The following is a 14,272-nucleotide window of genomic DNA, read 5'->3' on the forward strand; positions in this document are numbered from 1 at the left end:
ACTCAGTGCCCCAGGATGTCCCCTCCCCAGTGCCACTGGGGTACCCCAGTACAGTGCCACAGAGTGTCCCTCATCCAGTATCACGGGGTACCACCACAGCTTTGCCCCGGGGTGTCCATCACCCTGTGCCATCAGGCTACCCACAGCACACTATCCCACTATCCCGGGGCACCTCTTGCCCAGTACCACCGGACTGTCCCCAGCGCCGTGACCCGGGGTGTCCCTCGCCCTGTTCCCGGGCGCCAAGGCTGCAGAGATGCCCGTCGGGGGGCCGCCCCCCCGTCCCGCTCGGTGCGAGGGCCGGTGGCGAGCCAGTCCCTAAAAGGTGCTGGCGGGCGGCGGGGGAGGTACCGGGGCAGCCCCCGCCCGGCACGGCCCCTCCCCAGCTTTTAGGCAGCTCGGCGGGGCGGGGAACGCAGTGCCGGTGCTCCCTCCGCTCCCGGTGCTCCCGCCGCTCCCGGTGCTCCGCGTCCCTCTGCCGCCCCGCACCTCGTCGCCGACGCCCCGCCACCATGGAGGCCATAAAGAAGAAGATGCAGATGCTGAAATTGGACAAGGAGAATGCCATCGACCGCGCCGAGCAAGCGGAGGCTGATAAGAAGCAGGCGGAGGATCGCTGCAAGCAGGTGGGTCTCCCACGGGCTTCCCCGGCACTACCTGGGTACCCTCCAGTCTAGGGGTGTCCAGCCCCAGGACCCTGTTCTTCTGGGAGTCCAGCCTGGGGACCCTCCACCCTAGGGTTGTCCAGTCCTGGAAACCCTGTCCCGCTGGGTGCCCAGCCCTGGGGATGCCATCCCACTGATTGTCCAGCCTGGGGACACTGCACTCACTCTCTAGGATCACACAATCCCCATACTGAGCTCCCCACACTGATTCTCCAGCCTGGAGTCCCCTCTCCTAAGCATGTCCTAGCCCCACTGGGTGTCCTGCTTGTGGATGCCAGCTCTAAGGATTGACAGCCCTTAAGACCTTCCCTCTCTGTGACCATGTCCCCAAGGACATCCCCCCCTGTGGATCCAGGAACCCCATGTCCCCCAGGAACCAACACTTTCCCTTGACCCCTCACACTGGTCCCCCCAAACATGTCTTATCTCGTTGGGACGCCCCAGTTCCACTTCCCTATCCCTGTGCCAGGGAGAGCCCTGGGGACTGCATACTCCCACCGCAACCACAGAGATGGGAACACAGATTGGTGCCCCCCAGAGTTGTATCCCCAAGACAGGAGCTCTCCAGTTCCCTATACAGGGAAGGAGACCACCACCCCCTTACCTCCACCAGGCTCAGGGATGAGGGGGGTCCAGGAGGCTTTTGTACACCAAGAGCCCCCCAAGGACCCGTAGACCCAAAGCTGTCAGAGGACACGTCCATGTCCATGTTTTCCTGCTGTGCCCCACACAGGCTGGGTGTCCCCAGGAGGAGAATGAGAGGACAGATCCCCTTCCAGCCTTACAGACACTGCCGTCCCCCCTGAACCCCACCCTTTGTCCTTTCACCAGCTGGAGGAGGAACAGCAGGGCCTGCAGAAGAAGCTGAAGGGCACTGAGGATGAGGTGGAGAAGTACTCGGAGTCTGTCAAGGAGGCCCAGGAGAAGCTGGAGCAGGCGGAGAAGAAAGCTACAGATGTAAGTAGGCACGCCAGCAGCTCTTCCCCTGCACAGGCTCTGGACCTCGGGGGGGTTAAAGGAAGAGGGGGCCCTTATATGGAAAGCGTCCGAGGGGAAGACTGTCAAGATCCCATTCCTTCGATGTTGACACTGAACCGGGCTGATGGGTCCAGTGTGGGCTGGGGGGGCAGGCCAGCTGTGGTGAGCAGTGCTGGTTGCTGGTCCCGTCTTGAACTTTGTGGGGTAGCCTACAGCCTGGCTCCCCAAAGCTAACAGGGACAAGTGTCCCAAGCTGTGTCACAAGTCCCCCGGCACACACGTCCTCAATGCTCATAGGAAAAACTGTGGTGCTTGCTAAACTGTGGCAGATCAGAGAAACAGAAAAATCTCTTGCTGTGATTAACTGCTGAGTGCTGGCTGCAAGGAAGAATGTTTTGGGTGTATGGAAGGGGATTTGGGTGGATTTGGGGTCCAGTGTGCTACTTCGTACCCAGAGAAGGGCAAGGCCAGGAAGAGTTTTATTTAGTGCCATGACTGATGTTTCTCCTGGGAAATAGATCCCTCTGTGGAGATGTTAGGAAGGTGTTGAAATTGGCTTGTGCCTGGCCAGGATGAAGGGTGGAACAGCTGTGTGTGGCCACGGGGCTGCTTGGGAATGGGGTATAATGACCTGTGGTGCCACACAGGGTATTTGACACCCTATAAATAAATACTCCTTTTGATAGCCAGCCCCTCTTTGATGAAAACCAACCCTGGAAATTGGAGGAGAAGCTAAAGGAGAGCCGTCTGGAGCACAGCCAGCAGGGCATGGCCAGGCTTTTCAGGATTGAGAACAAAAAATTCAATCCCAGCTGGTTTATGGAGCTAAATGGGGGAGATGCATCAAATCTCTGAGGCCGCTGCCAAGGACAGGGGTGAGCAGACAAGGACAAGCAGTGGCAACACCAGTCCTGTGGCAGCCCAGAGCCCCTGGGCAGCAGCCAGGGGTCTCCTCAGACCTCTTTGCTGATCCTACAGATGACTCTCCTTTAAAACATTAAGAATCCTCTGGAAGGGCACATTTAACCTAGCATGGGGCAGGCATGTCAAGCTGGGCAAGGTGGTGTGCAGTGAGGTTCACACTGATCTAATGGTTCTGTGTTGGTATGGGAGAGGGCAAACTCAGTGTGTCTGAGAGTGGATGTGATGTTTGCAGTGCAGGGCTCAGAGGAAGGGGCAGACAAAGATACTGGGCAAATGTCAGCTGTGGGGTGTGGAGTGGTTTGCTGCTGGCAGTGGTCTGTGAAATGCCATCTTGGGCAGGGAGGGTGTTTCCCTGAGCTTGGTCCACAGCAATTTGGCAAATCTATGGGCTTCAGCATGGAGAGTCCCATACCAGAAGATACAGTGGATGGGAGCCACCAGGAAAGGGCCAGAGCAGGAGTCATGGTGAAGGAGCCGTGTCAGGCTGGAGGCTGGCTGCATCATGGCTAGGGCTCCGTCACCAGCACAGCCTTCCCAGGTCCATGCCAAAGCCTGGACAGGTTGCGCCATGTGTGGGGCTCTGGGAGTCTCCCCTCCTTGCCAGGGACCAGAATGTGCTGACAGCTCTAAGTGCCAGGGCTGGTGTCACCTCCTCCCTGGTGCGAGGTGCAGCACAGCTCCTGCTTCCAGCAGAGGAAGCACTGGGTGGACCCCCAGACCACACTCACCCCAGGCACCCCCGTGTTCCTCCCTGACTGCCAGGACAGTGGGTGCTGTGAGCACAGCGTGTCCCAATTCCTCACTTGGCTCAGGCTCATACCAGCCATCCAGGCAGGCTCCTGCTCTTGGCAAAAATGTCATTGCCTTAAAAGAATAAACACCCACCTCAGTATGGCCCTGCCCGGCTGCTGGCACTGGATGGTGGGGCAGGAAAGCCATGGAGACTGCAGTAAAGAGTGCAAACACTTTGCCCCAGGCACTTGGAGAGGTGTCAGATAGTGCAGAGCAGGGAATGCCTGAATCTTGATCAGCAACTCCACAGAGCTTCCCAGCAGCTCTGCGAGCCCACCGTGGTCCTAGAACCTCTTGTCACCAGGAGAGACAGCCCATGATGCTCAGGTCAGGATGGGCAAGGACTGATGGAAACAGTGCAGCTGGGACAAGAGGTTTAGGCCAGAACAGCCCTCTCCACCGCCCCACATCCCCAGCATTGGCATGTCCCCAGCCACCCCAGGGGGCCTTAGGGAAACTCTGCCATTCCCAGGCCATGATCCCAAAAGCTTCACCCGTGTTCCCGCCCCAGCTGCTTTCCCCAGCCAAGACTTTGCTCTTATTTGGCGATTCCCTGAGCTAGTGGGAGGGAACTGGACTCTTCTGGGAAGTGACTGCATCTTGGGGTGGGGCCACAGCAGGAGGCACCTAGCCTGGCTACTGGGGGATCAGAGTGGCTGCTCCCTAACCTGTCCCCCTTCTGCCTGCAGCTGGCTCGTCCCTGCCCCCCTGCTGCCAGGAACCCTTGTTCCTGCCCTGGGCTCCATGTCCTGGCTTGTGCATTGCTGACATCCAGGCCTGGGACTGGGAAGGGGCAGGACCAGCTAGGCCCATTCCAAGCCCAAGGCTGTGTGCTCCCAGGGGACCCACAGTATTGCCTCTTCCGCTGCCTCTTGGCAAGGGGACACGGATCTTCAGGGTGCAGATAGCAGTGGGGCTGAGTCACCCCCAGGACCCCTGGCCCTGGAGCTGATGCCAGCTGGTGAGGTCAGCCTGGGAACTGGCATTCCTGGAGGCAGGTGTGAAGTGCGGCCAGGGAGCTGTCAGTACATCTTAAGGGAGGATTGAGTGCCAGCAGCTCCAACTTCTTCTGATGGATCAAGACATGTGCCCCAGCCAGGATGGAGAGCCAGGAGCTGGAGCTTTGACCTCCCCCTTAGGGCACAGTCCCTGAGGCAGGAGGTGCCAGGGTCTCCATGGGCCCCATGGGTCTCTGAGGGGCTGCAGGACAGGTCCTGACATTGGGGAGCAGATACCAAGGGAGTGAACATGATGGATGCTGGGCACCTGGCTGCAGCCCAGGTACCTCCGGAGAAAGCCCAGGAGCAGGCTCTGCTCATGCCTCTTACTGACTTCCCATAATGAAAAAGTCCCCAACCCTCCTTAGCTCTGCAGCAATGGCTGGAGAGGGCAGCACTTGGGGACTACTCATGGGTACATTGCTCCTGTAGCTATGGGGGCTCCACAGGACAGGCTCCAACACTCACAGACTCTGTGGACTGCTGGAAAAGAGTCTATTTCCCTGGGCTCCTCTCCACTGCTCTGGGGGATTTTGGTGTGACTGTGCACCCCTGCCTGGGGGGCAGCATGCATCCTGGGCATGGAGAGAAGTGTGTGCCCTGCCTTGGGGCCACTGTGTGCCCTCTCTGGAGTACCAGGTACCCCTTCAAGGGACCATGCATCCCCCTGGGACCATGCGTGCTGACCCAGAGTGGGGGGACCATTGTGCCCTGCCTAGAAGCAGCTATGCATCTTGCCTTGGCGGGGACGTAGAGACAGTGACCAAAGCCTGGGGAGCACCACGCACTCTGCCCGGGGGCACCCTCTGGGCATCCTATTTGGGATGAGGGGCACTGTGCATCCCTCCCGGCGTGGGAACTCTCTCCTGCCGTGGGTGAGCACCGCACGCCTCGCCCGGGGGAGCGGCGGAGCAGGTCGGCCGGAGGCAGCACAGCAGTAGCAGGAGCAGGAGGAGGAGGAGGAGGAGGAGGAGGAGGAGCAGGAAGGGATGGAGGCAGGGCGGGCGGCGGGAGCGGCCGCTGCCTGAGCGCTTCCTGCCCGAGCCGGGCGGATCCCACAAAGGGCTCGGCGGTGTGGCCTCCCCGCCGGCAGCCCCCGCCATGGCCAGCGCCAGCTCCATCGATGCCGTCAAGAAGAAGATCCAAAGCCTGCAGCAGGTGGCCAACGAGGCGGAGGAGCGCGCCGAGCACCTGCAGCGGGAGGCCGATGCCGAGCGGCAGGCCCGGGAGCGGGTAAGGGCCGCTGGAATGGGAAGAGGGAGGGCGGGGGGCACCCCGGCAGCTCCTCGGGATCCCCCGCCGGCTCCGGCATCGCTTCCGGCGGGCCGGCCCCGGCCCCCTGAGCCCCGGTAGCCGGGCCGGCTGCCGCCGGGGCGCAGCAGCGCCGGGAGGTTCCCGGGGAGCCGCCGGGAGCTGCCTGCAGCTGGCGAGAGCCCCGGGGCAGGGAGCTGGGGCAGTCCCTGCCTCGGGCGGCCTCCGCCCGCCGCCTCCCTCCTCCGTCGGTGTGGCGAGAGAAGATGCTGCGTGCAGCGGGGCTCCCTTGGGCTCCCCGGCTGGCCGGGCGCTGGGAGCGGGCAGCGGCCAGCCCTGCCTTGGGATCGGTGCTTCCTCGGAACGGATCTCTTCCCTCGGAGGCCGGCGTGCACAGCTCAGAATCCCACGCCCAGGCTCTTGTCCGGCTTCCAGCGAACTCTGCCGTTCGGGCCGCAGAGCTTTAGCTCCAGCCTGTCCCTTCGTGGGGACACGCCACCCCTTCACACTGCCTCAGGCCAAAATTTCCATTTTGGCAGCGGGATGGTATGCCCAAGCTGCAGGTTTTTCCTGGTTTGTCTTTGTAGTTGTTGAAGCTTTCTGTTTTCTTCCTTTCTTTCTTTTTCCTATGCCCACTCATTCAACATTCTCACCATATCAGGAGCGGCAGAGCTGGGTGCGGTACCCGGGTTGTTGTCACTCGGGCTGTGTGCGGAGGAAATGGCCCCTTCCTGCAGCCTCAGATCGGGTTCCCTGGTCACTGGGAGCTGCCGGGAGAGCTCATGTTCCCAAGTGTCCATCCGGGCAGTTCTGACCCACTTTGGGGGTGATTCCCCGGGAAAAAAAATCTACCGACGCAGTGAGGCTGATGCTGCAGGCAGAGCACTGCCCTGTGGGCGCCAGCTTCAGTTCACCATTGGGCGGTCTGGCAAGGGACGAGGTCTCTGAGTGTCTGTGGAAAGGGCGATCATGGGGCGGAGGCGGCTGTGGGGCTGGCAGCTGTGGGGCTGGCAGCCGCCTCAAAGCAGTGCCGGCCGCTCCTGTCCCCACCCCGCCAGCTCCCCACAGGGGATTGCTCAGTGGGGCCATGCAGGGTGACAGCCCCTTGCTGCTCCCATAGTCCCTGTGCTTGGCTAGTATTCCCTGGGGCATTCCCAGTGCTGGAGCATGAGGCTGGCTGTGTCCAGGCACTGCAGCCAGCCAGTCCTGCTGCAGCCTGTGAATAAGCAGGAACCTCTGTCTCCTGGGTTGGTGCATGGAGCTGCTTCTCACAATGAGGTCTTATGGCCACGCATCCCTTGATATTTGGGGGTTTGTCTTCCTCGCACCCTCCTAGTGGGAAGCGGGGCTGAGAGCTGCTGAGGCAGCATTTCCTGACTGTGGCAGTGGAGCAGCAGGCCTTTACCAAATGGAAAGAGTGCAAGGCCAGGCGTCAACAGGCTGGCGGAGGGCCAGGGCCACTGCTCCTGGCCAGCCCCAGCTCCCAGCCCTGTGCGTGGGGAGCCTGGGAAAGGGAGGGCTCTGGTCCTGCCAGCCTCATCTTGGCCAGGCGCCAGCCTGCCGAGGGTGACTCGCTCCACTGCCCCCGGCACTGTGCTGTGCATCAGCTGGGGGGGCTCCCTGCTTGGCTTCAGGCTGCCCAGTTGCACAGGGCCCTGGGGGTTCCTGCAGGAGAAGCTCCCGGCTCACTCCACCGCCTCTGTAAACAGGAAATCCACAAGCAGCTCCGATCTCCTTTTCGGGAGTGAAGCCTCACAGGGCATTCCTCCCCCTTTACTCACTGCTCTGCAAACCCCAAATACCATCCCCGTGACGGCATGGCTGCTATGGCCACCCTGCCCCAGCGAACGTGCCCTGTCCCCCTCCAGGGCAGGAGCTGGAAGTGTGAGGATATGGTGGGGCTGCACATGGCAAGGCTGGGAGAAGCCAGCATCAAACAGTCACTAGGGATGGAGATAACCCTATAGAGAAGCGAGGGAATGCGTGGTCAGGCAAGCCATTGCAGTGAACATGGGCTTGTTGCACAGCGCCAAGGGGTGTTCTGGATGGTAAACAGGAGTAATCATTGAAAATGCTTTTTACAATTTATGTATTTGACATGGGATGACTGAGGGGTTTCTGTTCCCCCAGGCTGAGGCTGAAGTGGCTTCCCTCAACCGCCGTATCCAGCTGGTAGAGGAGGAGCTGGACCGTGCCCAGGAGCGTCTGGCCACTGCCCTGCAGAAGCTGGAGGAAGCTGAGAAGGCGGCTGATGAGAGCGAGAGGTGGGATGGAAAGGGACAGTGGGAATGGTATTAGGTCACCATGGACTCCAGACAGCCCCCTTAGTTTTGCAGTGGGGTCCCTCTGAGATGACCTTATTGGGGTTTCTGTTTGCTTTCCTGCAGACTTCAAAGGGAGAGAGCAAAGCCACAATCCAAAGAAGTCCCCCAGATACAGACACTCTTATCCAGAGCACACATAAAATCCTGAAAAATTTTATCTGTTATTTATAAAAACACCAGACTGTAACCAAAGCCAGAGGACAATACAAGCATATTTTATTCCCCAGAGCAGCTTTAGACGCTCAAGGACAAAATAAGAGCCCTCTGACAAAATAAGGAAACCTCTGTGCTGGTAAATAAGGTCAGATTTGAGGACCAGACAGCCTCATTCAAAAAGACTTCTAGAGGGTGTATGTTGCCCCATCCTCAGGGCAAGTAGGTTTCCCAGACTGGAGCTGTGCAGGCAAGGACACTCGGGTTGTATGGAAGCACCCAGCATGTCACAGTGTTCCTGGCAGTTATGTGAGCTCTTCCCTCATTGGCAAAGATCAATTTGAGCAACAGCATGAGTGAGAGGAGAAGAGTCTCCAGGACTCCTTCTGTGGGGGTTTGGTAATCCCCTGTTTGTGAGCATCAACCCGAACGAGAAAGGCTTTGCCACAGGATGTTTTCCAATATTTCCTAAGGGCTTCCAGCCTGTCAGGCTGTTTTTGTGGAGGTTGTGGCTGGCTCATCCTGGGCTGGACACCTTTTCGCCCCCAAATACGGGGTCAGACCCTGCCTGCTTGAGTGGCACCATAGCCATATTTCACTCTGGATCATAGCCCTGGGGCCAGCTCCACTGTAATTCTGCACAGGAGCATTTTTGGGGTACTCGTGGTGTGATCCTACAGTGTGCCATCCTCCCCGAGCAATGTCCCATGTCTCTGAAGCTAAAGGTGGTGTTGTTAGGGTACAGGATGTGCAGATGACACCTTGACCACAAGCAGTAAAATCTGGCATGGTCTTTCCTCAGAGGCATGAAGGTCATCGAAAACAGGGCCATGAAAGATGAAGAGAAGATGGAACTCCAGGAAATGCAGCTCAAGGAGGCGAAGCACATAGCAGAGGAGGCTGACCGCAAATATGAGGAGGTGTGTAGCCCATTCCCCAGTCCTGACACCCTGGCAGCACCCAGAGCCATCTCCTTATAGCCCTGTGCCCCCAGCTGGGGCAGGCATAGGGCTAACATGGGTCACTTGCTGCCATCAACAGGTTGCCCGCAAGCTGGTCGTTCTTGAGGGAGAGCTGGAGCGCTCAGAGGAGAGGGCAGAGGTGGCGGAGAGGTGAGTGGGGCTCCTGGTGGGCAGCATGCAGGGGCCCCACACAGCCCTTGTCCCAAATCCTTGGCAGACATAGGGATGGGGATGTCTGTCCCTGGAAGCAGCAGGGTCTGTCACTGGGGTGGTCTTTGGGATTGCAGGCTGGGGGTAGGGGTGTGCCAACCCACTGGCATCATATTCTTGACCCTGTTTTCTGCTGTCCCCCTCCCGGGGTGCCCCTCTTCCACCCCAGCCGAGTGAGACAGTTGGAAGAGGAGCTGCGGACCATGGACCAGTCTCTCAAATCCCTCATTGCCTCAGAGGAAGAGGTACTGGGGCAGGGGCGCGGGGCGATGTGCAGCAGCCCCTTCTCTCTATCGCTGTCTCTCAAACCATGCGAGCCACCTGTCTCCTTTCTGCACCACTGCCTCCAGCACCAGCCTCCCCTCGCCCCCCTCTCCAGCAGGTGCAGGCCGGGCACGCTCCTCCATCCCTCCATCCCTGCTTCCCTGGCGGGGCCAGCGAGAGCTTGGCTGGTGGTGATGTACGAGGTATCCGTGCAAGGAAGTACAAGGAATGGATGAACAGATGCGTCCTGGCAGCTCCTGCTCGCAGTGGCTCTGCTCCTGGTCCACCTGCACTGAGTTTTCTCCTTTCTCAACTTGTTTTCTCTCTTTCTTTCCTGCTTCCCCCGTGCCTGTTCTTTCTGCTCCTGCCTCTCTCCTGCCCTCTGGCCCCACTCCCCCCCTCCTGCCGGCCCTGCTTGGGATGTAGTAAATGTGGTGACCTAGAGGAGGAGCTGAAAATTGTCACCAACAACTTGAAGTCCCTGGAGGCCCAGGCTGACAAGGTAGGACCCAGGGAGGCTGCTAGGGTTGGGAAGAATGTGTGGGGTCTGGGAATGCTGCAGTCTCCTGCTGGGGTGAAGGACAGCTGGAGGCATGCCTGGGGACTCACAGGTGCTTGTCTCTGTCTCTGCAGTATTCCACCAAGGAGGATAAGTACGAGGAGGAAATCAAGCTTCTAGGGGAAAAGCTGAAGGAGGTAAGGGTTGTAGGGCTGCCACAGAATCAGTGCTTGCCATCCTGAATGGGTTTTGACCCCATTATGCCTATGTCCTCTCATGGTTTCCTAAATTGCAACCCAGCATCATAGCAGGTACCTGGGTCTGAGATGACTTTCATTAGTCTGTTCTGATTTAGGCTGTGAGGCTTCATGGAGCCTTAGTCACTTCTTGTCCCTTGCCTTTCCCATGAGAGGGCTTCTGGAGAAGGGTACCAGAGATGCAAATGGGGCAGATTTGGAGTGCAGCGCAGCTTGCACCACCCACTGTGTCCTGCAGTTCACCCTTTCCCTGCTGTACTTCCCACAGGCTGAGACCCGGGCGGAGTTTGCTGAGAGGTCTGTGGCAAAGCTGGAGAAAACCATTGATGACCTAGAAGGTAAAATGTCCCCACCAGCCCTGTGTCCTTCTTTCCTGGGGTGGCACTGGACACACCATGCCCCTGGTGGGGCTGGACAGTGCTTGGCCAGAGGGAGGGGTGGTCAGGATTTCTGGGAGCAGAGCGGCTGGATGCTGCAGCATCTGGTGTGGGAGCACAGAGCTCCTGGGGTCTGGGCCCTGCCCTCGGGTAGGCAATAGGGTCACATCCATGCTGCCTGTGCCCGCACACCCCTGCTGCCCTCAGCCTGCTGCTCACAGCCACTCTCTCTCTCCACCTTGTGTCTTCCACTCTATTCCACCATCTGCTCCCTGCCTGCCTTCACCTGCAGATGAAGTGTATGCGCAGAAGATGAAGTACAAAGCCATCAGCGAGGAGCTGGACAATGCACTTAATGACATCACCTCCCTCTGAGCCCCACGCTGGGCACCAGCACTGCACCTGCTCCCTGCCTGTCTCTCCCCAGCTCGGCTGTTTGCCTGCCTGGCCATCCCACCTCTCTCCCTACCCTCTCTGTCCTCCTCTGTCCTACCTAGCCTGTGCCTGTCCATCAGCTCCTTTGGGACAGGAGCTGACCCGGGGTGTTCCCGCTGTACCCCTCTTTGGGGAGACAAGGTGTAGGTGCTTAGAGCTGTTTGTTCAGGGCAGGAGAGCAGCCCCACATACTGACTGGACAGTGTAGTTGTAGGCCCATGCCACAGCATTGCCCTGGGGATCAGGACTGTGCCCAGAAGCCCTTTGTTCCAGCAGCTCCCTCCTTGGCTCCCCAGCAGCAGAAGCACTGGGGACCCTGCAGCTCCAGGGCTGGGGGGCCATTTCCCCCCCCCACCATGTACTTCCAGCAAAGTCCCCTGGTGCTGCTTGCTGGCCCCAGCATGGGGATGACCTGCATTGGGGAAGCGGCACCTCCACTGCCAAAGCTCAGGCCTGGGGGATAGAGGGTTGGATCCAACTGTGCAGACACCTTGTTTCCCGGCAGGCAGGCGACCCTCACTCCTCCCTCACCCTTCTGTCCTTTGCACATTGCTCTTCACTTTGCATCTCATGACTTTTCTTTTGTGTTCTGTCCCTCTGGGTTAATGAGTTGATATCAATAAAATTTTAACATTGGTTTCTCCTTTGTTTTCTTCATGCCACTCTGTCCCTCATCTCCTACCTGTCTCATGTGGGTGCTGTCAGCAGTGTGGTAGGAGGTGGTTGCAGGCAGCTCACAGCCACGGGCCCCCCAGGCTGACTATGGCTGAGACCCAAGAGGTTCCCGTGCTGCCAGGCTGAGTGGGATGGGGCCATTGTGCTGACCCCTGCCACCCCCTGACTCTCGTACGCAGCTTTGCCCATTTCTTGCCATCTTCTCCATGAGTCTTTTGGCGTGAAATGTCAGGGTTAGACCTGGTCCTGTCCATTCTCTGTCTCTACTCTCAGACATTGCCTACAAGCAGCAATCTCATTCCTGTCATAGCTCCTGCATCGCCTTCTCTTGGTGAGGAGGCTGGTGCTACCCTTCAGTAGTGATCTCTTGTGATCTCTAAATTGGTCCTGATCCACCTCCTCTTTCCTCACCACCCTACCCTGTCCCAGAACCCAGTTTCCAAATTGGTGGACCTACAGCCTTGTCCCTGCACAAATACTGGCTGCCTCTGGCCAGTCCAGCTGTATCACACCACTGGCTGGGTGGCTTGTGGTGTTTCCAGTGAAGGCTTTCAGAAATGCTGTCTCTTTTCACTAACTCACTTTTTTCTCTCTCTTTCCTGTGCTGCGTTGATGTCTCTCCATTTTCTCTAGAGCGCTCTCAGCAGGAGGCCGAAAAAAACCGTGTTCTCACTAACGAGCTGCGGGTCATCCTTACTGAACTTAACAACTGAGCTGCCCAGAGCTCCTGGCCCCGGCCCAGCCTCCCTGCCCCATTTTGGCCAGGCTGGCTCCAGGCTGGGAGCCCCTCCCCGCTGGGGTGAGGCAGGGTGTGAAGCCTTGCCTTATCCTCATAGGGCCCTGATTGGGCAGGACAGGGCGCCCCTCTGGAGTTGATCAGTTTTTGTGGGAGAGATATGAAAGGTTTTGGGATGTCTTGGGATGCCCATGTAGTCATGGATGTCCTCTGGCATCATCCTAGCTCTGCTGGGAGGGATGCGGTGGTTTGTACTGCTGCCTTCCTCCCCTTGTCCTGCGAGTCAGTGGGCAGCCTCTTCCTCCTCTCACTCTGGTCACCCCAAATTGTACAGGATGGATCCCCTTAGAAAGAGGTCCTTGGAGCGTGCTGGGAAGGCTGGAAAAGAGCTGGGGATCCAGCAGCACCTGCTGCCCTAAACTTGGGACGGGGAAGAGGCTAGCAGGGCACACTGGGCGATAGGGCTGGGTGGACAGCAGTCTTGTTCCACCCCCATTTCTGGGGGAAGCAGCATGCCATTTGGAAGTGAACACCAGAGGGAGGCTGCCTTGGCAGAAGGCTGCCTGGCAGAGCTTATCCTTGTAGCCTTGTTAGCTCTGCTCCTTATCTCTGTTGTCCTCTGCCCACTGTCCTGGGCTGTTAAATGGGCTGCTTTCTCACTTCTTTTCTTCACGGAGCACTGCTGGGTCATGCAGCAGGCATTGGTTCTCCGCTTCTGCTGGCCAAGGGTTTGTGCACGTGCCTGCAGCTGACCAGTGGTGATGCCCCAGTGTCTGGCCAAATAATGGTACTCGCCAGCGGCACCAGTGCTGCAGAGTGCTCAGCCACGGGCAACGGGGCAACCTGGGAAGATGGAAATGCTGAAGAGGGGTAACTGCCTGTCCCAGTGACCAGCCTGACTGGCCTGGCTTCCCTGGCAGATCCCAGAGTGGCTGGACTCATCCCTGCCAGAAATGGGGCTACCTGTGTGGACCATGCTCCACAGGGGACGCCCCGTTTGACTGGGGGCTGTTGCTGTACTGAAATGTCCATCTCTCTGTGTGTGTGTGTGTGTGTGTGTGTGTGTGTGCTTGTGTGGTATGTGTGCGTCCCGCTGCACCTGGGTACATTTGGGTTGTGTCTGTGTGCGTGGCTGGGTGTCCCTTGTATTCACAGAGAGCCTGGCCAGTGCCAAAGAGGAGAACGTGGGGATACACCAGGTCCTGGACCAGACCTTACTGGAGCTGAACAACCTCTGAGCTGCCCTCGCAAGCCCCTATCCCTTTTCCCTATCCAACACATGCACCCCACTGGCATGCTCAGGATGCGGTCATCAGCTGAACTGCATCTTGGCCAAACCCACACCTCCATTGAGAAGGGAAGCTCAGCAGCCTTGCACTGTTGCTCAAGGGGATCTTGTTTGTGCACAGCCTAACTGGCTCTGTCCTGTCTTTATGTCCAAATATTAAAGCAGTTTGACAAGATGGATGGCTGTGTTTGGTCCTTTGGGTGGGTACAGGCACTGGGAGAGGAGATGTGGGTCTTCCTACCCAGCTGATGCATGGAGGGTCTGCAGGACCTATGTAGCTGTGGTGGGCTTGGAATGATAACCACATGGTTTGGACTGTGTTCCCTCATCTCCATCACTTCCTTGGAACAGAGGAGACCTCCAGCTCTCAAGCTCAAACTCACCATCCTCTTCAAGTACACAGTGATAAACCATGTCACTGGCGTGTCCCCTTCCACAATCTGCATGCTACTGGCATGGCAGCTGGGGAAGCCACAAGGTTCTT

General features: G+C 58.5%; 1 protein-coding gene across 12 annotated transcripts; it reads left to right on the plus strand.

Moving 5' to 3' along the window:
- Window positions 1-423: 423 nt before the first annotated feature.
- Window positions 424-13,963, plus strand: TPM2 (tropomyosin 2). Of its 12 annotated transcripts, none has more exons than XM_066568615.1 (9): window positions 424-626; window positions 1,497-1,622; window positions 7,739-7,872; window positions 8,888-9,005; window positions 9,127-9,197; window positions 9,427-9,502; window positions 10,155-10,217; window positions 10,546-10,615; window positions 12,398-13,581. In XM_066568615.1, exons 1-9 carry the CDS (start codon window positions 513-515, stop codon window positions 12,475-12,477), a joined length of 852 nt encoding a protein of 283 aa, XP_066424712.1. In that variant the 5' UTR covers window positions 424-512; the 3' UTR covers window positions 12,478-13,581. The 12 variants fall into 12 exon arrangements, with proteins under 12 accessions (XP_066424712.1, XP_066424711.1, XP_066424710.1 ...); XM_066568614.1 differs by lacking the exon at window positions 9,427-9,502 and adding an exon at window positions 9,948-10,023 and having other exon boundaries at window positions 425-626; XM_066568613.1 differs by lacking the exon at window positions 12,398-13,581 and adding an exon at window positions 13,656-13,963 and having other exon boundaries at window positions 428-626.
- The last annotated feature ends 309 nt before the right edge of the window (window positions 13,964-14,272 follow it).

Source organism: Molothrus aeneus, chromosome Z (assembly GCF_037042795.1).
Source record: "Molothrus aeneus isolate 106 chromosome Z, BPBGC_Maene_1.0, whole genome shotgun sequence".
Classification (NCBI taxonomy): Eukaryota; Metazoa; Chordata; class Aves; order Passeriformes; family Icteridae; genus Molothrus; species Molothrus aeneus.